Source organism: Lathyrus oleraceus, chromosome 3 (assembly GCF_024323335.1).
Source record: "Lathyrus oleraceus cultivar Zhongwan6 chromosome 3, CAAS_Psat_ZW6_1.0, whole genome shotgun sequence".
Classification (NCBI taxonomy): Eukaryota; Viridiplantae; Streptophyta; class Magnoliopsida; order Fabales; family Fabaceae; genus Lathyrus; species Lathyrus oleraceus.
Window position 1 is genome coordinate 381,963,219 of NC_066581.1, and position 24,299 is coordinate 381,987,517.

General features: G+C 35.9%; 1 protein-coding gene across 1 annotated transcript; it reads left to right on the top strand.

The window, feature by feature from the left end:
• The first annotated feature begins 16,708 nt into the window (after positions 1-16,708).
• LOC127131368 (uncharacterized) lies at positions 16,709-17,938 on the top strand. The gene is made up of 2 exons (XM_051060295.1): positions 16,709-17,020; positions 17,291-17,938. Exons 1-2 carry the CDS (start codon positions 16,709-16,711, stop codon positions 17,936-17,938), a joined length of 960 nt encoding a protein of 319 aa, XP_050916252.1.
• The last annotated feature ends 6,361 nt before the right edge of the window (positions 17,939-24,299 follow it).

Here is a 24,299-nt window from a genome sequence, read left to right on the forward strand (position 1 = left end):
GCCGCTGCTTTCATCCGTTCAGGTTCACAGTTGATTGAATAGGGGTAGCTGTAGCACCTCAAATTTGCCCCCCTCATTCATGCATTCATTTTAGGTCATTTAACATTTCATATTGCATTTTATCATGTCAATCAGAATCAGCTCTAAGAGTTTGTCGTCCAAGAAGCTTGGATATCATCCAAGTCACTTTGTGGGTCCTATCTGAAGGATCAATCAACACAAGGGAAATTGTGCATCGACTGGGGTCTTTCTCAACACTCAAGGAAGTTTGTATTCAACTGTGAAGTCAAAAGTCAACTGTCGGTCAACTGAGGGTCAAATGGCTAGGGAGTGACTTGAGTTACTTCCAACATGTTCAAATGAGACATATTCATCATTCGACATATTAATCTTGAAGGAGCAAAAGTTTGTTCATGAGCTGTCATGCTCGCTAGGCGAGCAAAATGGGTCGCCTAGCGAGTCCCAAGAAAAGCCACCAGAGTCTGAACTGTCATGCTCTCTAGGCGAGAAAATTCTTCGCTAGGCGAAGCCCACGCATTTTGAAAATAAAAAATATAACAGAAAAGTCACGGGCTTGAAATGCCTTCATTCTGAGCCCACCAAGCCACGAAAATCAGAGTATAAATTCTAAAAATCATCGGAGCTAACCCTAATACTAACGAACTAATCTATAGCAACCTCCAGACAGCTCTGAAAAATTCACTCGGACTCTGAGACTTTTCACTCTGACTCACACACTTTTTCACTTCCATCTCACACAAACCCTAACATTGCTTTGCAAACCCAACCGTGCCATTCAATTTCAATCGATCTCTCCAATCAGGTTTGCCTTATTTCCATTACTTTACGCTTTCAGTCTGAAATTTCTGAAGTATGAGGTATTTTTGGGTGAATTTGGAAGAGTGGGTATCGTTAGGTTTTGCATGTGGGTTTAGATGTCTATGAATGTGTAGAACAATGCCTTGAATGTTTAATCACTTTGCTTCTGAGATGGATACCATAAGGTTTGGGGTTACTGAAATCGTACTGTTATCAGAAAAGAACCCAGAATCCGCAGGCATTCGCTAGCCCATCGCTAGGCGAGCCTGCAGCGAAGCTTCGCTAAGCGAAGCAGTAGCGATCGCGACAGTAGCTGCTTTTTTCTGTTTGCCCTCCAATCTGTTATGTGTTTGTTATGACATGTTTTCTATTGCATCTGGGCACATGTTTTAGTATGTATGTCATGTATTGATGTGTGGATCCTTGCCCTCTGACTTTGGGTTTTGATACCCTTTCGATGCATTTGTTTGACAAGAGGTTTAGGCCTCCTATCCTTGGTCGCTTTTTGTGAGCTTTTTGTGAACTTTAATGGAATGATTCATGCGGCTATGTTTTGATTCTGGTTTGGTGTAACTCTTGATTGCACCCTATCTTGTTTCTCTAATCTGTTTGTTGAGTTTTTGTGAGGGCTCACATGACTCTTGAAGAAATAGCTTGCTTAGCATTCCACTTTATTTGTGGGATACCATTTGGAGATTTATTCTGATTGCTTTGCTGACTCTCTTTCTTTGATGGTGCTAGCTCGAGAGATCTCTGGGTTTCTTATTTCTTTAGTCGCTGTTACTTCGGATCTTTATCCGTGTGGTAGATCTCTTGATCCCTTTTACATCTTTCTAGCATTTTACCGCTTTCTTAGGTGGAAGACCTCGATAGGAGGCAATGTTTTTGTGTGTTTACTTTTGTGCCCAAAGACCTCCAAGAGGAGGCACCAGTGCTAAATACCTCCATGAAGAGGCAATTGACGGATAAAAGGGATTAGTAGTCAATCCCCCGTTATTCAGTGTGTCGTTCTTTATGCTCGCACTACGTGTCGATGCTTCAGAACAAAAGCCCAAGATCTTTTGTCCGGTCAGTCAGTGGAGAGGGTTCCACCTTTCTGAATCCCCACTTTTTGTCATGAGCTCACCCTGTCCAGGGTTAAGAGCTATGAGGTCTTATCCTCATTACCCGTTTGATCTTCTCACCCTGACGTTCAATGTCAGTGGTTAAGAGCCCATCTGATTACCTCTCCATGGCTTGTTTGTCGAGGTTGATATGACCCCTCTTGACTAAAGCCCTACCCATGTATGTTTGAGCCCCCTTGTTGGCGTGTTTACTTTATGCATGTTTGTTTTGTATGGGGTGATCGTCTCCCCATAGGATTGCTAGGCTTCGTATAGTCTCTCGTCTGCATGTCAATTAAGGTAGCACAGTTCCTTCGTCTAGGACTTCCTTTTTTGCATGAGCATTCCTAAAACACAAACAAACTCATTGATTTTTCTTCTCCTAAGAACATGTTAACTGCTTCTACTACAGGCGAGTAAGTCTCCAAAGGTCAAGCATCCGGTAAATTGCGTAGTAACGTCGTTCATCCTAAAACACAAACAAACGGGTCAGCCGAGCTACGAAGACTCTGATTCTCATATTCAGATGAGATACGTATGCAGTGGATGCGACATCCGCGCGAGTCACTTTCTTTTGACCCCTCTTTTAGTAAATAGTACATTAGATAAACCCACACCCTTCGCATAATCGACTCCCGAACCCAAGATTTGGTGGCGAGACCTTGTCTTTTCCTTTCCTTCTTCCAGGTTTACTTCGAGCGTTTCCTTTCCCTCCTTTGGGATAAATAACGCACGGTGGCGACTCTTCTGTCATTGCTCTTTTCGCCGGTTGTTTTTTTTTGCATTCCTTTTTTGGGTTGCGACACATTAACCTAGCAGTCTCGTACTACTTAGAGTGTCGTCATGCCTATGTTTTAGACATTGTGTTTAATCGTTTATCATGTGTGTTGGGTGATTGCTTAAGGACAAGCAACAGTCTAAGTATGGGGGAATTTGATAATGAGAAATCATATTGTGTTTTTAGGCTTATTTCACATGTTATGCGTCTATGTTTTTAGGCATTTTATCGCTTTTTTACTTTTGTTTTATTTGTTTTTCAGTTGTTAGCCGATTTCATTGGAGTTTTGGAAGCCTCACAGAAAAGAAGCGAAAAAGGAGCCAAAGTGAAGCAAAAGAGTTAATTTGAGCAAATGGTGTTCGCCACCTACTAGATGGCGTTCTCCATCTCCACTGCCCGCCACGTCATTTAATGAGCAAGACAATGGCGTTCACCATTGCCCTAATGACGTTCTCCATCTTCATGCAGAAACATAATTGCGCTAGTGGGGCAGTTTCTTAGCAGCTTTCGACCACTTCTCCCTCCACTAATACAACACGTCCAAGGCAGCTACCAGGCATATAAACTTTATATATAGAGCCATTTTTGGAGTGTTGTACATCCAATTGAACCCGCGTGGAAGCTCTATCAAAATTCTGTCTTAGTTTTAGCAGAAAATTACTTGTAAAATTGGCAATAACTCACATCGAGGGATTGTCACAGCTTTGTATTTCCGTACCATTTGTACTTTGGATCAAGAACAAGCTTGTCGTTATTTTCAAGTTCAAGTTAATTCAAGTTTTATTTTATACAATTTCAGGTTTTTTTTACCGCTTTTAATATTTGTATGCTTTAATGTCTTTTATTACTTCATGCCATGATATTCTCAATTATAAACACTTTAATCATGTTGCTTTCAAATAATATCATGCCTTGCCAAATTATTCTGAGTCTGGCGTATGAGGACCGTCGTTACTGACGGGACTCGATAGAAATAATAGGCGCAAATATATGATTTACCTATGTTTTGGCTTTAGTTTCCAAATGTATGTTTTACTATTTTGGCACGAGAGTGTAGGACAAACCAAGGTTCAGTCGATAGCGCGGGAGTGTGAGGAAGGAACCAGATAGTGGAAACTAGGCATCGATCCTAAAAACAACGAGAGAGCTTTAGGCATCGTGTAGGATCTCATTTACCTTCAAAATACGCTTTCTAATTAGAACGGGTGAGCGAGAGCAAAATCTTGTGGTTAGGAGGTGTGGTCTTTGTCGATAGTGCGAGAGTGTGATACGGGACCTTTAAGTCAATATTTTCTACACAACGCAATAGAATCGTATTTAGTGCCAGAATTCTACCTAAGCCCCTAGGAACACGGAATCCATATTTCAGACTCGTTTTTATCATAACTTTTAAGCCGTTAGAAATTAGTATTTTCATTCCCGTTCATAATCTTATAACCTTTAGCTTTAGCTTTGCACAACAACAATAGATAACATTAGGTTGACCATTAGTCTCTGTGGGTTCAATAATCTTTTAAAACTACATGATAGACTGTGCACTTGCAGTTATCATCCGACAGATACGCCAGTCGGTGATCAGTTCTAATAACGAATCTCTTTGTCAAAAATTTGCAAGTTTGAATGCATAGAGAATTTGAGATATCTATTATGGGAGAGCTCACATATTTCTTAGGATTTCAAATTAAGCAAGCCGAAGAATGAACTTTCATAACTCAAATAAAGTATTTCTTGGAGCTTTTCAAGAAGTTCGAAATGCAAAATTTGCAGAGCATCTTAACACATATGGCTTCAAACTTGCTGATTTACAAAGACAAGAATAAAGTTGAAATGAACATCACCAAATATCGAGATATTATATGATCCTTAATATATTTAACAGTTAGTAGGCCTAATATTATGTTTAGCGTGTGTATGTGTTCCAGATATCAGGTGTCACTTGGGGAATTCCACTTTAAGATCGTAAAAAGAATTTGAGGTATCTTAACGAAAGCTCACAGTACAGACTATAGTTTCCTAAAGGTAGTGCAAGTAGCTTAGTAGGTTTTTCCAATTCTAATTTTGCGGGGTGCAAGTCAGATATGAAAAGCGCTAGTGCTACTTTTCACTTTTTTGGAAAAAATTTAGTTTCTTGGCATAGTAAGAAGCAGCATAGTGTCGCTCTTTCTACCACCGATGATGAATATGTAGCCACTGGTAGCTATTATGCATAAGTCTTGTGGCTAATGCAATAATTTATATATTACAATTTAAAACTTGATTGCATTCTAATCAAGTGTGATAGCACCAGTGTGATAAGCCTCACTAAGAATCTCGTATTTCACTCATAGAGTGATCTTATAGAAACCTGACACCATTTTCTTAGAGATAATGTTGAAAAATGGGACGTTGTTTTTGAATACGTTGATACGAAAAAATCAACTTGCTGACATTTTTACAAAACCATTATCTTCAAAACCTTTTCACCATATTTGTAGGGAATTAGGAATCTTAGATTCCTCGTGCTTTAAATGATTTATGTTAAGTTTCTATTTCTATTTGTATTTTGTTTTCACTAACACTCTCTTGTAGAAAATCATAGTTTCACCAACCTTATTGGTATGTTTATATAACTCTTCTATCATTGTATCTATATTTGTTCTACATATGTTCATTTGTTTGCTTATTACACTCTTTATTTCATTCATTCATCTATAGCATGCTTATGATTATTCATATTTGCATTTAAATTCTTTTTAAATGCGTGTTGTTAATTATGTGCATTTGAGCATTCATATACTTGTTCATGCATTAATTAAACTTCCCTTCATAGAAGTTTTGATCACTTAATTTTGTTTTATTGAAATGTTGTTGCATGTCTGTTTGCATATTTATTACATGTATCATGTCCACGTTTGTGTTTTGTATCTGATCTATGTTGTTATATATTCTTCTTAGCTTTTTTACTCATGTGTTCATCTGGAATTATTTCTCTTTGATGTTAGTTTTTAGGTGTTCTTAGACTCGTTACCATCTATCTCCTTTTGATCTTATCAAAGGAGGATAAGTTTTAATGTGAGTCTAGAATTGGTTTATGTGTCTTATGTTGTTGTGTGCGTGCAATGTTTCGGAGGGACCATAAGCATTTATTTCTTTAGCTCAAAGTCGACTCAATTCCAAGCAAAAACTTACCAAGCATAAAAAAGGGAGAGACTGAAATGAACAAATGCTTGACTCGTTCATTTGACCTAAATGAACAAATGCTCTTGACTCGAATCAAACTACCATTTTCACATATTTTTATGCATAATATCAACACATATAAATTATTTTTGTCATCTAATAACCAAGTAAGATAGAAGCAATCCCATAACAACCAATGTGAGTTTTGTGAAATCATCAGCCTCTCATTTTGAAAACTCAAAATCTATTGCAAATATATTTTCTTTCATCTTCAACTTTTAGTTTGAATTCATATCTTGATCATGGAGATTTGTAATTATTGAGGAAGATGTGTCTTGAAACTAACATTTCTAGAAGGTTTGGTAAATATTTTTAGGAAGCTCGCAAGATTGTGGTTGTTATGACTAGTAATGAAAAATTCCAATGAAAAGAAGGATATTCTTCTTTCCAGGTTGACCTTGGTAGGAAGGAGTGTAAGCCTACACACGTGCTTCTCAATCTTCATATTGTTCATCGCTCAAGAAATTGATGGTATCAGGGGCGATTTCTGCACATGAAGAGTTCGAGTAGATTAGTGAAGCTGGAAGTTCAAGAAACGAGGTTCGAGTGAATATTTCATAGAGTGTTCAACATAAAGGTTGTGCACAAGTCAAGATCTAGATAGGAGATTTATTTCTCTCAGCATTATTGTGTATTAGTGATTGTACGAACGCGTGTAATATTTATCAAAACATAGTGGAAGAAAACTTTCTATGGGAAACCATTAGAGAGTGGAGTAGGCTCCTGTGAGGATGATAGAGTCGAACCACTATACATCTCGGTGTACTCTCTCTCTCTCTCTCTCTCTCTCTCTCTCTCTCTCTCTCTTGCATTTTATTTTTTGTAGGCTATTGCATGTTTAGGTATTTGTTTCTTAGTGTAGTTTATCGTTAATTCCTCTTGGTAGCAATTTATTACATAAGTGTAGGTTTTGTTAGAATCATAACCTATTTGTGTTTTAGTGATGATTAAAATATGCAGACTAGTGGTTTTAGAATCTTGTGGCAATTATCATTTTGTGAGAAACATACTCGTGTAAATTACATCGTTTCAATTCATCATAGTTTGCAACTCTTTGGAGATAATCTCTTATCAATTTGACATATATTTGTGATTGATTTCTTATTAAAGCATGAAGTCTCTATTTTCTCTTTAAGACTTCCACATTTGAAAAACTTTGATATTTAATTTTGAAAATCATTCAAATTTTTGAAAGGGTTTATTCACCCCCTCTAGACCGCTTCTCTATCACATATTCCTACCAACACATATGGTCTTTAAAAAATGATTTGGACATATACTCCACAAATGATATGCGACAAAATTTGTTGCACTGATTCTGGGAATCCACCATTATGCCCCTACCTTCCAAACCAAGAACCTCGACAAAATCAGCATAGGTGAAAGAAATCATTGTTAGAATAAAGTTAAAGAATTTTTTTTCCAGTTTTCTTAACATTGCAGTAGAATGCTTTAACATGGTCAGGGTTGAACTTCTTATTCAAACTCAAAAATTTTAGTAGCTTGTGATTTTTGAATGGTTGAAGAAATTACATTTTCAGTGCAGTCTCGACTTCCTTTGTAACAAAGTAATATTGCTCATGACTCTTGTTCAGATACAACTAAGAAAATTTCTTATGTTCATCCTCAAAAATTAAATGATTAACCTTATACGAAAGAACACTGATGTTCAGAGTAGAAGAAGTACGGAACCATTAGCCCAAATAGACAGGTTTGGAAGAACTACCTTGACTTTGAGTTTGGAAGAGTCCTTTTGATTGTATTTCTTAGTCCACATTTTGATTCTTATCCAAGTTGGAACATTTGGAGGAAAAAACAAGAGTTTGGGTGATTGCCTAGATCCATGTTAGATGTTTTCTTAGAGTTCTCCATTGATCAGGAATTGAGATATTGGAGATGTTGATGTAGGTTGGATGGATATTTTATGATGATGAAATTTATAATGTATGATGAATGTTTAATGAATAGATGATTAAAAGAAGAAATGTTGATGAATCTTAGATGATGATGGTGGAGAATGCGTGAGAGAGATGTGACAAATGATATGAAATTTTGAAAAATGATATTAAGTATGATGGAAATGAATGGGTAAAATGAGAAGTTTAAAGGTTTCAATGTCTTTGATTAATTTGAAACGAGATGTAGGATTCAAATCAGAGAGGATGGGGATTCGAATCAGAAAAGGGATACTCGCTTGATTCAAACACGCATTTGTATGATCCGAATCACACTTGGACATGTACTCTGCAACATCTTTCTTATTCGATTCAATCATTTTGATTATTCGAATCATGATGGTAGAGGCAAAGTGCTGAGAAATGCCTCAATTTTTTATTTGATTAAAGGAATGAGATAATTCAAATCAAACTCTCAATGCCTAATATGATTTGAATCAAACTACATGATGATTTGAATCATAAGCTAAATGTTTTAAAAAAAATGCAAAAAAATGATTTTAGTGCAAAATTATTTTAAATAAAAGTTAATTGAAATTAAATGAAGATATGATTTTAATGCAAAACAAAGTTTAATGCTTATGAAACATATTTTAATACCAACTGAAAAATAATGACACCAATTGAAAAATAATTTAATACAGATGAAAATTTTAATGTTATGCCCATGAATCATAATTGTACCAATTTCTAGTTTCCTCCACTATTTTGCAAATTAATATACGAAGTTTTTGATACAACGGATAATCTAGACAACACTAAATACTTCAAAGTCAATTAACGTTTAAGCCAACACATGTCTAAATTTATACATCCCTTATTTTGTAGTAGAATATACTCAAAATTGATAAATTTGCAAGATGTTGACATGATATTAACCCAAATACCTTGCTATACCCAAATCTCCGCTCCAAACTTATGTTTCAAAGAAATTTATTCTCAACTTTACCGGTTTCTTGTTTGAGTCCTTGTTCTACCCAAGGATGTTGTAAACTTGTGTTTCTAATACCAAATTTGAGTCCTTGTTATACCCAGTTTTCTCAAATCTCCTTCGTTGCCATTACCAATACCAAACATGTGTTACACGTGCTCAATGTCCTTCGTCACGGGAAAAAGTTTTCCTTAGGTCAATATAGATTTTTTGAATTTTATCACACCATGGTTTAACTTGTCATCATGGTTTAAAAACACATAAAATGTAAAACTATGCTCCCACAAACCTTCTTGTAGACACAAGGTTAATATTCATATTTAACGAGTCCATATTGTCTTAAACTCTCATCAAAATTATGGTTCCAACTTCTAGTAGCTTGCTTCAATCCATAGACCGATTGCAATAACTTGCATATCTTTATGGAATTCTTCAAATCGTTAAAACCTTATGCACTACTACAAAATATACATTTTGTAACATCATATTACAACGACCTTCCTATTGACCGTTGTAATAACTCTTTATTTGGGCGTTTTTTTTGGTATTTACTAAAAGACATCTCACCACGACATAGTTAACAACCGTAGTTAAATGTACCTGGAGTGAAAGGGTTTAAATCCCAACACCAACAATTTTCCATTTATCGTGGCGTAATGGGCTTAACCTTGTATATCACCATGGTTCTTATAGTCAACTCTATGATAAGGTGCAATCATTTCATCACACTTTGTATTATCAACCATGGTGAAAGGTGTTACATATTTATATATAAGAAAAATTATCTCTCGCTTCAGTACATAAAATTCAATATAGCTTTTTTGAATTTTATTACACCATGGTTTAACTGTCATCATGGTTTAAAAACACATAAAAAGTAAAACTATGCTCCCACAAACCTTCTTGTAGACAAAAGGTTAATACTCATATTTAACGAGTCTAGATTGTCTTAAACTCTCATCAAAATTATGGTTCCAACTTCTAGTAGCTTGCTTCAATCCATAGACAGATTGCAACAACTTGCATATCTTTCTGGCATTCTTCAGATCGTTAAAACCTTTTGCACTACTACAAAATATACCTTTTGTAACATCATATTACAATGACCTTCCTATTGACCATTGTAATAACTCTTTATTTGGGCACTTTTTTTGGTATTTACTAGAAGACATTTCACCACGATCATAATTAACAACCATAGTAAAATGTACCTGGAATGAAAGGGTTCGAATTCCAACACCAACAATTTTCCATTTATCGTGACGTAATGAGCTTGACCTTGTATATTATTGTGGTTCTTATAGTCAACTGTATAATGAGGTGCAATCATTTCATCACGGTTTGTATTATCAACCATGGTGGTAGGTGTTACATATTTATATATAAGAAAAATTATCTCTCGCTTCAGTACGTAAAATTCAATATAGCTTTTTTGAATTTTATCACACCATGGTTTAACTTGTCATCACGGTTTAAAAACACATAAAAAGTAAAACTATGCTCCCACAAACCTTCTTGTAGACACAAGGTTAATATTCATATTTAACGAGTCCAAATTGTCTTAAACTCTCATCAAAATTATGGTTCCAACTTCTAGTAGCTTGCTTCAATCCATAGATCGATTGCAATAACTTGCATATCTTTCTGGCATTCTTCAGATCGTTAAAACCTTCCACACTACTACAAAATATACCCTTTGTAACATCATATTAGAACGACCTTCCTATTGACCGTTGTAATAACTATTTATTTGGGCGCTTTTTTTTGGTATTTACTAAATACATTTCACCACAGTCATAATTAACAACCGTAGTGAAATGTACCTAGAGTGAATGGGTTCGAATCCTAACACCAACAATTTTCCATTTATTGTAACGTAATGGGCTTGACCTTGTATATCATCGTGGTTCTTATAGTCAACTGTATGATAAGGTGCAATTATTTCATCACGGTTTGTATTATCAACCATGGTGAAAGGTGTTATATGTTTATATATAAGAAAAATTATCTCTCTCTTCAGTACATAACATCAGTCTCTCTCAAAATAAACCCTAACATCTCTTTCACTCATCTCTCTCAAAATAAAACACTAACATCTCTATGAATCGTCTCTCTCATATGGAAACCTCAAACTTATGCATCGAAGTTGTCTTCTTCAAAAGGTTACCTTTGTTTCAACAAATCTTAGCAAATGACTACCTTACAGGTTCGTTTTCACAATAGTTTATGTTTCAAAATTTATTTATGTATTATTGTTTATGTTCCAATAGCTTGTTTCATAATGTTTGAACTTTCTGCTTGTTTTCACTTGTAGGTAAGGATGGTGAATAAAAAAAATCAACGAGCATGAAGCTAAAGTGAGCGTTGCAAACTTGTGTGGAAGACCCAGAATGATATCCATTCAAAATTAACACAAGTTTGGAGCTCTTGTAAATGAACTATCCTCTTAAGAAATGTTTTGAATGTTGTGAAAACTAGGACACTTAGTATTTGTGTACATTGGATCTTTCTCTCTATGTCTAGATGTGCATTTTCATATTAGGACACTTAAAATCAGGTTATATAGGTTTTTACAAGTCAAAATTATATTTTTACATGAAAAACAAGGTTATGGGTCGATACATCCATGTTATGGGTAAATACATATTGAGTGCCTTTTGAAATAGAAGTTATTGACCTCTATGTATCGATACATAACATATGTGTATCAATACATAACATCTTGGAGTCAATACATAACATATGCGTTAACAAAGATTTTTCATCTGTTCAATATGTGTCAATACATAACATATGTGAGTCAATATATAAGATTTTGATGTCAATACATTATGTATAGATTTTTCCTCTATTTAGTATGTATAAATACATACGATTTTGGAGTCAATACATTATGTACAAATTTTTCCTTTGTTCAGTGTCATACCCCAATTTTGTCCCTAACCCGATACGATTTCATCTGATCCATGGCCATACTGCACATGTATGCTTTCATAATTTCATCATCACAATTTCATTGAAATTTCATAACCAAATACATATTACACAGACTCAAGGCATGGTGTTTATACCCGATAAAAACGGGCATTATCCGGTTAAAGTTCTGGAGGAAGAAACCAACAAAATAAGGAAAAAAATCAATTTTTGGACTGGGTAATCGATTACCCTAATCATGGTTATCGATTACACAGACAAAAATTGATTTCCAGGCCATTTTGGACTGTGTAATCGATTACCCTAATCATGGTAATCGATTACACAGACCAAAAATTGATTTTTAGGCCATTTTGGATTGTGTAATCGATTACCCTAATCATGGTAATCAATTACACAGACCAAAAATTTATTTCCAGGCCATTTTGGATGGTGTAATCGATTACCCCAATCATGGTAATCGATTACACCTGCGCAGACAGCAATAGTAACTCTATTTTTTACACAGAGTACCTTTTGGTTCACCCACTTCAACCCCTTTGCTTCCTCTATAAATAAAGCAATATCCCCACTCATTTTTCAAGCTTAAAAGCCACAAAACCTCTGCCTAAATCACCTTCAAGCTCCCTCTTTTCAACCTAAACCCTAACTCACCCAAACCCTATTTTCTTCTTTGAACCACCCAACCACCACGTAAAAATCCACCATTTCCACACAATAACAACAGTAGCAAACTTCTAACCTTCACTTACATAATCATTCACCATCACCATATAAACATACACCTTCCTTCTCTTCCATTTTTTAACCATAACAACCATAGCCACCCTCTTCCAAGCTTTTTGTTTCACTCTCAAACCCAAACACAACAACAACCTAGTTTTGACACCACAATCTTGGTAATATTTTGGACTCAAACTCCTTGACATTTTTTTGGTTTTGTTTTGTGTTTGGAAATGGGTTTTTACTCTTGGGTTGTGTTTTGAGAGAGATTTGAGTCAACTTTGAGACAAGTGGTTTTTGTTGGGTTTACACCCTTTTGGGGATTTTTTGCTCTTACTACTTTTTATCCACCATTTTCAATCAAACCTTGTTTCTTGTTATCATTTAATATTTATTGTTGACTTGTTGTTACATTTATGTGGTTGATGAGTTCTATTAGATCATGACCAAGGTTGTTTAGAGTTGATTAAATCTTCAATACTTCAAACCTATTAATGGTTGATCAATAAATCATTCATGATACTTTGAGGCATTGATAGATTGCCTCTATTTCAACCATGCTTGGATCATTTGATACATAGATGAAACCATTTCCTTTACATTGTTTCTTGTTATCATTTATTATTTATGGTTGACTTGTTGTTACATTTATTTGGTTGATGTGTTCTATTAGATCATGACCATGGTTGTTTAGAGTTGATTAAATCTTCAATACTTCAAACCTATTAATGGTTGATCAATAGATCATTCATGATACTTTGAGGCATTGATAGATTGCCTCTATTTCAACCATGCTTGGGTCATTTGATACTTAGATGAAACCATTTCCTTTACATTGTTTCTTGTTATCATTTAATATTTATGGTTGACTTGTTGTTACATTTATTTGGTAGATGAGTTCTATTAGATCATGACCGTGGTTGTTTAGAGTTGATTAAATCTTCAATACTTCTAACCTATTAATGGTTTATCAATAGATCATTCATGATACTTTGAGGCATTGATAGATTGCCTTTCAACCATATTTGGGTCATTTGATACATAGATGAAACCATTCTCTTTACATTAACTTGTTATTCTATTTGCTTATTGTTATTATACTAACCACTAACTACTAACTACTAACTCCTAACATTTACATTATTACACTTTACATCCTTGCAATTTATTTTATTGTTCATTTACATTCACTAACCATTATTATTGTGATATTGTCATTCTTTATCTTGTGATTTACTTTTATGTCATTACCTTGTAATTTACATTCAAGTACTCATTGTCATCATCATTGTACAAACTCATCATGCATGTTTATTTACTTGTTATTTATTTTATTGTCATCATACATTAAAAATAACAAAAACATGATAAAATGGTAAGACCAAAAATATTCACTACACTCTTAATCAACTTGGACTTAGAGGATTTCATCTTAGGACCTTTGCTTGGGAGCCTTCCTTTGCTCTTTGTGGTACTTTGTAAACACTTGGATTTTCATCCGTAACTTACACGCATGTTGTAAGAATGGCATCATGGCACCACCTTAGGGGGACATGTTCGTAAGACCATTATCCTTTGTCTAGCTTAGGTCACTTTAGCACACAAAAGGCTTCCTCTTGGGCTACCTTACAATGAGACTCTTTAATTTCTTGTTGGTTACTTTGCATTCACGTTGCATAAGCCAAATCTCATAAGCAATCTCATTTCGAGACCATCTTCATAATTTAATTCATTCGTAAACATAAATTTAAAACCTCGATCCAACATTGAGTATTCTTTGTTAAGAATTAAAATACTTGGTCACAATTAAACGTTATTTCACTTAGGAATAAAAGAGGAAATGGTTTTGAGTTTTCAACTTCTCATCTCGATTATTTAAACGCGAACTCTTTTACCCGATTAATCGAATAATCATCATTTCTAATCCACTTAGGGACAAATGCATCAAATTCTTTTACAATAAGAAACCAAAAGGGAGATAACTCTGAGTCTTCAATTTTTTCTCCTCGACTATTTGTATACAAGTTCTTTTACTTGGTTAGTCAAATAGTCGTCGTTTCCTCTACAAATCTCCAAACCCCGATTAAATCAAAATATTTTCACAGTAAGCTAAATGAAAAGGGAGTTGACTTTGAGTTTTCAACTTCACTCCTCAATTGGTCGAATACGAGTTCTCTTACTCGGTCTGTCGAGTAATTGTCATTTCTCCGCAAACATACAACTTAACCAAATCATTTTCTTAACAAACTGTACGAAAAGGGAGATGGTTTTGAGCCTCTGATTCCTCTCCTCAAATGCTTAGATATGAGTTGTATTACTCAACCATTCGAGCGCTTGTTGCTTATTCTAAAATACATCAACGATAGACAAACCTATTTTCATAAATACTCAGATGAAACAGAAAGTGGTCTAGAGTCTTCTATTCCCTTTCCCGATTATTAGGATACGAGTTGTCTACCTCGATTGTCCGAGTACTCGTCATCCTTTCAAAACACTTTAACTACTATCAAATCCTTTTTATAATTAAGGATGAAAAAGAAGGTTGTCTAGAGTCTTCTATTCCATTTCTCGACTGTTAGGATACGAGTTGTCTTACTCGACTATCCGGGTGATCGTCATCCAATCAAAAACATCTCAACAATCAAAACATCCAACATATTAATCCAATTTGTCACCTCCATGTGACCTAAAATCCTTTCAAAAAGAACACCATTTAATCCTTTCTAATGCGCACAACAAACTAGTGCTTAAGCCTCCGCAAAGAGTAGACAAGCCAACGTTTAGCCTTTAGGATGCGATCTAAACAGTTGTTCATTAAAAAACACCAAGCAACCGTAGTTCCCGAACTACGAACGCTCTGATTTCCTTATTATACAATAAGGATACGTAGGAAGGAGATTGTTGTATCTTCGCGAGCACACTAATAAAAAACCTCCCCTTTCCCTTCTGAGGTTCTCATCCATTTCTATTTTTAATATTTTATAACCTAAAGATAACAAGCAAACATAAATTAACACTCGAAACGCACATTAAAACTAAAAGGTTCCCATTGAGTACAACGGACGTAAGGGGTGCTAATACCTTCCCTTTACGTAATCCACTCTCGAACCCGAATATGGTTGTGATGACCATTATTCCATTTCCAAAAGGTTTTATCGATATTTTCCTATTTCTTCATTGGGATAAATAAAGTTCGGTGGTGACTCGGTTCGAACGTAATTTTTTCCGCGACCATCGCGAGGAATCGTATTTTTCGAGATGCGACAGATGGGGACTCTATTGGGGACTAGCTCCAAGCAAAAGAGAGTGAAGCCTAATTTAGTTCAGTTTTTGTATTGTGTGTTAATCTTGTTTGTTTGATTGTCATTCTTATTCTGTTATTATTATTCTGTCATAATTATTGTATTGTGATTTATTGACTATGTCTTTTTTTGGGCTCTCTATTAGTGGTGCTTTGTGAGATAGACTCTCTATCCGAGTCTGAGAAAAACCATAAGATTAAGTTGGTGGTTGCATAGTGGGAGCCCACAAGGAGTCTTCCTTGTTGGGAAGATACGAAGACCCCTCCTAGAGGAGATTCTCTTGAGATATTGTTGCCTGACGAGTCTTCGTCATGACGATAGTATTCTCAAGTTGGATCAATGACTCTAGGGACCTTTTAACCCACTATATCTGGCGGTTATGTAGTATTAACGTACGAAGTTTCAGACTTGTTGGGTTAATACGAAAGCCCCAATCAGATGAGATCCCTTGGACATATTGCTACCTTACAGTAATCTTTCTAACCTCGATCTATGACTCTGAGAACCTTGTTAGAACCTTGGACTCGAGAGTTGTGTAGCAGAATCCCCATGGAGTCTTCCTTGTTGGGACAATACGAAGACCTCACCTAGACGAGATCTTCTTAAGGATATTATTGTCCGACGAGTCTTCGTCACGGCAGTGACATCCTCAAGAAATATCCATGACTCCGGGAACCTACTAACTGTAGAGCCTACCCATGGGGTTCCATTAATCAGAGATACCTGTCATTTACCCATTATTCTGATCTATCTGAAAACACTTTGAACTTGTGATCCTGAACATGTCACTACGCTCATACACATATCATTGCATCTGCAATCGTCATGCATTGCATATCATTTTCCACACAAAATATATACAAAAAACTCATCCATCCTTTGTCCATAACCTGCAGTTGATTTCCCGATACTAATATCATACTTGAAGTAGCTTTTGAAAGATCATGGATCCGTTGGACCAAAGTCATATTGCATTGAGAGGAGATGTGGACTCGATGAAAAATCAGCTAGACCAACTTGTGGAAGCTATGATAGTTTTAGAAAAGAAGGAAGACAACATTCAGCAGACTGCAGTTGTTGAGAATGTTATGCTAGCTACAGTAAATGGTCTTACCCAACCTCAGCTTGTGCAAACCCCAATTGATAACTCTACTGTACAAGAACGTCATGTTGTTCAAGATTCCTCACGTCATGATGTTATTGAGTATCATAGTTTTGCATTCTCCGTGCCAGATTCCCATGGAACAGGCCTAGTGGTTAATGTTGAACAACCACAAGATGATGAGATTGCTAAAAGATGTCACGTGCTAGAGAAAAGACTCAAGGCCATAGAAAGGCAAGATACGGTTGAACTGAATGCCTTAGGCATGTGTTTGGTACCTGACCTGGTTATACCCCCAAAATTCAAAGTATCGGAATTTGAGAAGCACAAAGGGAAAGGTTGTCCAAAGCACCATTTGGTGATGTTTTGTCGAAAAATGACCTCTCATGCCCACAATGATAAGTTGATGATTCATTGTTTCCAGGACAGTTTGACTGGGGCATCATTAAGTTGGTACATGAAGTTAGAAAGGAATCATGTTCAATCACCGTTGGACCTAGCTTACGCATTCTTGAAGCAATACAAATATAATATGGACATAACTCCCGACCGCATGCAGCTAAGAGCCTTATCTCAGGAAGACAATGAATCCTTCAGAGGGTATGCCCAAAGATGGAGAGAGTTAGCGACTTGCATTGAGCCACCACTCTTAGACAAAGAATTGATGGAATTATTCAGGGACACCCTGCAAAGTCCATACTTCGAAAGGATGATTAGCAGCGCAGCATCAGACTTCGCTCACTTAGTGACAATTGGAGAATGCGTCGAGAGTGCCCTAAAAAGTGGAAGAATCCAAGGTGCCTCGAGCAACCAAGCTAGCAAGACAGAATCCCTCAACGATTCCCAAAAGGAAGAGGATAATGAAATAAATGCAGTCATGGAAGATGTTGGGTATTCTCACGATGCACCAGCCAGACTTTATGGTTCTTCACCTTCTCAGCGATCACCATTTCCAACACCATGTTATCCTTATAGGCAACCAACAAGGCTTAGAGCATTATTCAAGCAACCATGGATTATTCCTCATACAAATCAAAGATCTCGTGGTCAAGGATATCAGAATCAGTATTAAAACCAGCATAGGCCTCGAAACAATCTGGAAAGAAGGGCTCCTCTCGATCCAATCCCTATGTCATACAGTTAACTTTTGCCATGTCTGATTCAAAGCTCGCTAGTGGAGCCCAAGTCTCTCAGGCCATTGTCAGAACCATACCCACCTGGATATGATCCTGATGTGCAATGTGGATGTCATGCCGGAACAATAGGGCATTCAACTAAAGACTGCAATGCTTTCAAAGCTAAAGTGCAACAATTGATCGACAAAAGGTACATATCCTTTTCAGAAGGAAGCCTGTTGGTACACGTTAACCTCTCGTCAGAATGAGTTCAAAGATTTCATAGAGTATCTCCTAATTCCAATAGTTCAAACAGGAAGACATCCTCAACACTAGCAATCGTTAGACTGATTTGTTTATATTTTTTCATTTGTAGTTTCTTTGTTGTTAAAAGTTGCTTGTGTTTAAATATTGTTGTTTTTAATGGTAATATTGATCAAGTAATGATGCATGTTTTGAATTAATTATCTCGCATTCGCTCATTTTTATTCTCTTATATCAAAAACAAAAAAATACATCAGTGTTTTTCCCATTCACTTTTCTTTATCATGACTTTTGTTTTAGCAAAGATTTAAGGGAGGATGACAAAAACAAGATACCCATAACTGCTGACTATATGCTTTCGGATAAAATCCTACTGATGATGTACAGGCATTGTCTCAAATTCCCAAACACTGGAGAGATAAGGAGTTAATCCCTATTCAAACACTTCGGGCCTAGAAGTAGGTGTTTCTTTCGGATATACAAACCCTTTATGTTTAAACCCGGGGCAGGGTAGTGTTCAGTTAATCTGACTATGCATTCAAATTACAAGATGAAATATCCAGTATGTGGATCAACTATATGCCTTTCTTCGCACACATCCTAAAGTGTCGAAGGAACCTTGAAAAATCAAAAAGTTATGACGGTTGTTCTTCAATAACCAATGACTTGGCAATCACATTCTAAAAAAGGGAATCAATAAAAAAGCCTGCTAAGTCGATACCCCAAAAGGAGACTTAGGCAAAAACCGGGGCAATCCCGATGGACTAAAGCTTCAAAAAGCGGTCCATGCAAAAGTTAGGGATCAAAAAAAAAATCAAAGGAGGTCGCGAAAACCCTCAACAAAATAAAAACAAGATTTAGTGTCCACCATATCAAGAATCAAAGGGTCACCAATATCCATGAAGAGCAAAATAAAATGTTTGTCATTTCAAGAGATCTTACACCTGCAAACTCTCTTAAAAGTGGAATGTGTATGGTGAATTAACTGAGCATAGGAGTGGAGTTTATCAAGAAGAAGGGTGGGTACAGAAACAATTTTGAGCCTCATATCCTTTGTTTCGATAACCGTGAACCAGACCATGCTACAACCCTTAAAAGACCTAATTGAAGCACGGTTTATTCTGAAAGCATACTACAACAAGGTTGCGTAAACTGACTCCTAAAAATTTGCTAATCTTTTACTTTAGTACAATCTTCTTGTTGTATCCTTCCCATTGTTAAATCATCATTGCGTTTGGATTAAAATGGTTCATTCTCCACACACTATCACATCATTTTAATAATAATTCTTTTCAAAACCTGCATAAGTATCGCATTAAAATTACCATTTCTGAATAAACAATTTTAACTGCATGTCAGTACTTGACGTCAGGGAAATTTCAACAAAGAGCAATCAGAGAAGCTTGACCATTTTTAAAAATAAAGACTACCTTCGAACCTATGAATATGCGGCATGCCACCTAAACATCAGTTGATCATAGGAAGATTACTCCAAGAATTGGCCAGTCTTAAATAATCTCCAAACATCTGTTAATCAGGGGCAAGTCATTTTAAGAATCATCTTATCTAGAGTAAATCATCTCAGAATTCTATTAACTAGGGAAGATCACCTAGAGGTTATGTTGGCCAGGGGCATACCCTTTCAATGTTCAGTTAGGGTGAGTTAAGTCGCTTCAACGCTCATACTGGGGCAAGCTACCTCAAAAGTATAGAAAAGTAAACCACTCCGAGATTCGGTTACTCAAGAAAAAATATTTTCATGACTTTAAATTCTGGGGCAAGCCATCTCCAAATTATGGTACAATTGCTTTCAAAGTCCTTTCGAGGTAAACGTCCGTAAAGACCCAACTAACTAGGGCAAGATGGGTGACATAGGAGCAAGTCTTCTCCATGATTTCAAGTTGTTCAAGAAAAATCTTTTTCACACGTCATCAACTGCAGAGTTCAAAATGAGTGTCGGGGAATCATGCTATCACCCCCATCCAATAACCTTTTGGCAGACAGAAACCTTTCTGCAAAGAACCTTCTCTTCCAATACCCACGTAGGGGCATTTTGAAAACCTGCAAATCATTACATAAATCATCATCATGCATTAGTCATGTCACTTTGCTCTAAGATAAAACCATGCATATCATAAAGTTCATCGGGTCTAACCCCATAACATGAACCTGGCATCAAAAAGCCTTGAAACACAAAATATGACACCAAAGCCCAACGTCGCTTGGACATTTTAAAGTCCAGTTCTCATCTGGAAATTTATTTCAAAGACCAGTTCCCGCCTGGCAACTTATTTCAAAAGCCAAGTTCCTGTCTGGAAAACCTTTTTGAAAAAAATAAGTTCCCGTCTGGAAATTTACTTCAAAGCCCAGTTCCCGTCTGGAAATTTATTTCAAAGTCCAGTTCTCGTCTGGCAACTTATTCCAAAGTCCAGTTCCTATCTGGAAAACTATATCAAAAATCAGTTCTTGTACGACAAATCATTTGCCAAATACCAGTTCTCGTCTGGTAAATTATCTCTTAATACCAGTTCTCGTCTGGTAGGTCACCTATTTCGATACCAGTTCTTGTTTGGTAGTCAATTATTTTCACCAGTTCTTGTCTGGTAGCCTACTTTAAAAATCAGTTCCTATCTGACAAACAAAAACAAATTCAGTCTCGTTTGACATTTCAATTATTTTCACCAGTTCGCGTCAGGTAACATATCCTTCAAGTGTTGTCCTCATCTGGCAGTTCAGTCTCCTTCACCAGTTCTCATCTGGCAGTTCCCATATAAAGTCCAACCTCATTGGCAGTCAAGAATAAAACCCTACACAAGCATCCAATTACCCAGTTGCATTCCCACATGCATCACATGCATCATTTCATGCATAATTTCCTGCCAAACAGGAAGATTCATCAAACCCAATCATATCAATCATCAACATACTCATGCATAATACTCCCACAAAATGGGAATTTCAACAAAATAAAAATCATTCGCATTCCTACATGCATATCCTAAATATCCCCAGCAAATTGCATGCTTGTATACATCCCATGCATGGAATTCCCACCTAAAGTGGAACGTCATACAAAAATCAATTATAAAAATACCAGGATCCAAGGTCATTCATATCTTGGACATTTCTCATTTCCGAATGAAGTTATTACCTTGCACATGCTCGTGGAATTATTTCTCAGCAAAACATTTTTTTAATGATGATATTCCCAACATTTTTCTTTACGATCATTGCTCCCCAAACAGAGGTTACTCTAAAGAGTCTCTCATGAGCTTTTCCTCCTGCAGAGAATTTCTAGTAAATCTCCTTAAAAAGGAGTCCTTTCTTAAATATTTCCCCCAACAGACAAATATTTGAGATACTGCTTCATTTATCTGGAGAATCTCATTTTTACTGTTTGAGATGCTGCTTCATCAATATGAAGAGTCTCATTTTAGATTTTTTTTAGAGATACTGCTCTAATGTCCTCAGAGAGTCTTAGATTCAGTTAAGGTATTTTTCCCTTGCTGGAATATCTTAATTCTATCATATAAGATGTTGTTTCGATTCGATACAGGGAATCTCATTTTTAATGTTTGAGATGCTACTTCATCAATATGAAGAGTCTCATTTCAGATTCTTTTAGAGATACTGCTCTAATATCCTCGGAGAGTCTTAGATTCGGTTAAGGTAGTTTTCCCTTGCTGGAATATCTTAATTCTATCATATAAGATGCTACTTCGACTCGATACAGAGAATCTCATTTTTACTGTTTGAGATGATGCTTCATCAATATGAAGAGTCTCATTTCAGATTCTTTTTAGACACACTGCTATAATATCCTCGGAGAGTCTTAGATTCAATTAAGGTAGTTTTACCTTGCTGGAATATCTTAATTCTATCATATAAGATGCTGCTTCGACTCGATACAGATAATCTCATTTTTACTCATTGAGATGCTGCTTCATCAATATGAAGAGTCTCATTTCAGATTCTTTTTAGAGATACTGCTCTAATATCCTCGGAGAGTCTTAAATTCGGTTAAGGTAGTTTTCCCTTGCTTGAATATCTTAATTCTATCATATAAGATGTTGCTTCGACTCGATACAGAGAATCTCATTTTTCCTATTTGAGATGCTGCTTCATCAATATGAAGAGTCTCATTTCAGATTTTTTTTAGAGATACTGCTCTAATATCCTCGGAGAGTCTTAGATTCAATTAAGGTAGTTTTCCCTTGCTGGAATATCTTAATTCTATCATATAAGTTGCTGCTTCGACTTGATACAGAGAATCTCATTTTTACTGTTTGAGATGCTGCTTCATCAATATGAAGAGTCTCATTTCAGATTCTTTTTAGGGATACTGCTCTAATATCCTCGGAGAGTCTTAGATTCAATTAAGGTATTTTTCCCTTGTTGGAATATCTTAATTCTATCATATAAGATACTGTTTCGACTCGATACAGAGAATCTCATTTTTACTGTTTGAGATACTGCTTCATTTATCCGAAGAATATCATTTGTCTGTTTGAGATACTGCTTCATTCATTTGAAGAATCTCATTTTATTTTCAAGATACTGCTCTAATATCCTCAGAGAATCTTAGATACGATTAAGGTATCGTTCCCTTGTTGGAATATCTCGATTATATCATGTAAGAAACTGCTTCGTTGATCCCCAGAGAATATTGTGTTTTCTGTTCAAGACAATGTTTTGCTAATTTTGACAAAATTCTTAGATACCATTGAGGTATCGTTCTATTGTTGGAATATCTCGATCATGGCATCCAAGATGTTGTTCTGATAATTCCCAAAGAGTCTTGATTGTTTTATTTTACCTTCTGATAACCTTTTCTTACTATATTTCTCACTGCATTTTGTTTCCGCATTTCTTCCTTACATTTCAAAGGACAAAATTCGGGTCTTTTAAGTATTTAATTACCTTCCACTGCGAATGTACGAAGACTGGTGTCATTCATACTTTATGGTTCAAGGTAATTAAATAGGGACAGCTGTCATACCCCAATTTTGTCCCTACCCCAATTTTGTCCCTACCCCGATACGATTTTCATCTGGCAATTCAGTCTCCTTCACCAGTTCTCATCTGGCAGTTCCCATATAAAGTCCAACCTCATTGGCAGTCAAGAATAAAACCCTACAAAAGCATCCAATTACCGAGTTGCATTCCCACATGCATCACATGCATCATTTCATGCATAATTTCCTGCCAAACAAGAAGATTCATCAAACCCATTCATATCTATCATCAACATCCTCATGCATAACACTCCCACAAAATAGGAATTTCAACAAAATAAAAATCATTCGCATTCCTACATGCACATCCTAAATATCCCCAGCAAATTGCATGCTTGTATACATCCCATGCATGGAATTCCCACCTAAAGTGGAACATCATACAAAAATTAATTATAAAAATATCAGGATCCAAGGTCATTCATATCTTGGACATTTCTCATTTCCGAATGAAGTTATTACCTTGCACATGCTCGTGGAATTATTTCTCAGCAAAACATTTTTTTAATGATGATATTCCCAACATTTTTATTTACGATCATTGCTCCCCAAACAGAGGTTACCCTAAAGAGTCTCTCATGAGCTTTTCCTCCTGCAGAGAATTTCTTGTAAATCTCCTTAAAAAGGAGTCCTTTCTTAAATATTTCCACCAACAGTCAAATATTCGAAATACTGCTTCATTTATCTGGAGAATCTCATTTTTACTGTTTGAGATGTTGCTTCATCAATATGAAGAGTCTCATTTTAGATTTTTTTTAGAGATATTGCTCTAATGTCCTCAGAGACTCTTAGATTTGGTTAAGGTATTTTTCCCTTGCTGGAATATCTTAATTCTATCATATAAGATGTTGTTTCGATTCGATACAGAGAATCTCATTTTTAATGTTTGAGATGCTGATTCATCAATATGAAGAGTCTCATTTCAGATTCTTTTAGAGATACTGCTCTAATATCCTCAGAGAGTCTTAGATTCGGTTAAGGTAGTTTTCCCTTGCTAGAATATCTTAATTCTATCATATAAGATGCTACTTCGACTCGA

Excerpts from the sequence above, each read along its gene's own strand:
- LOC127131368 (XM_051060295.1), top strand. The coding sequence starts at position 16,709 with ATGGATCCGTTGGACCAAAGTCATATTGCATTGAGAGGAGATGTGGAC. Across the intron at positions 17,021-17,290 it reads CCCATGGAACAGGCCTAGTG|GACAGTTTGACTGGGGCATC; the intron begins GTTAATGTTGAA and ends CATTGTTTCCAG.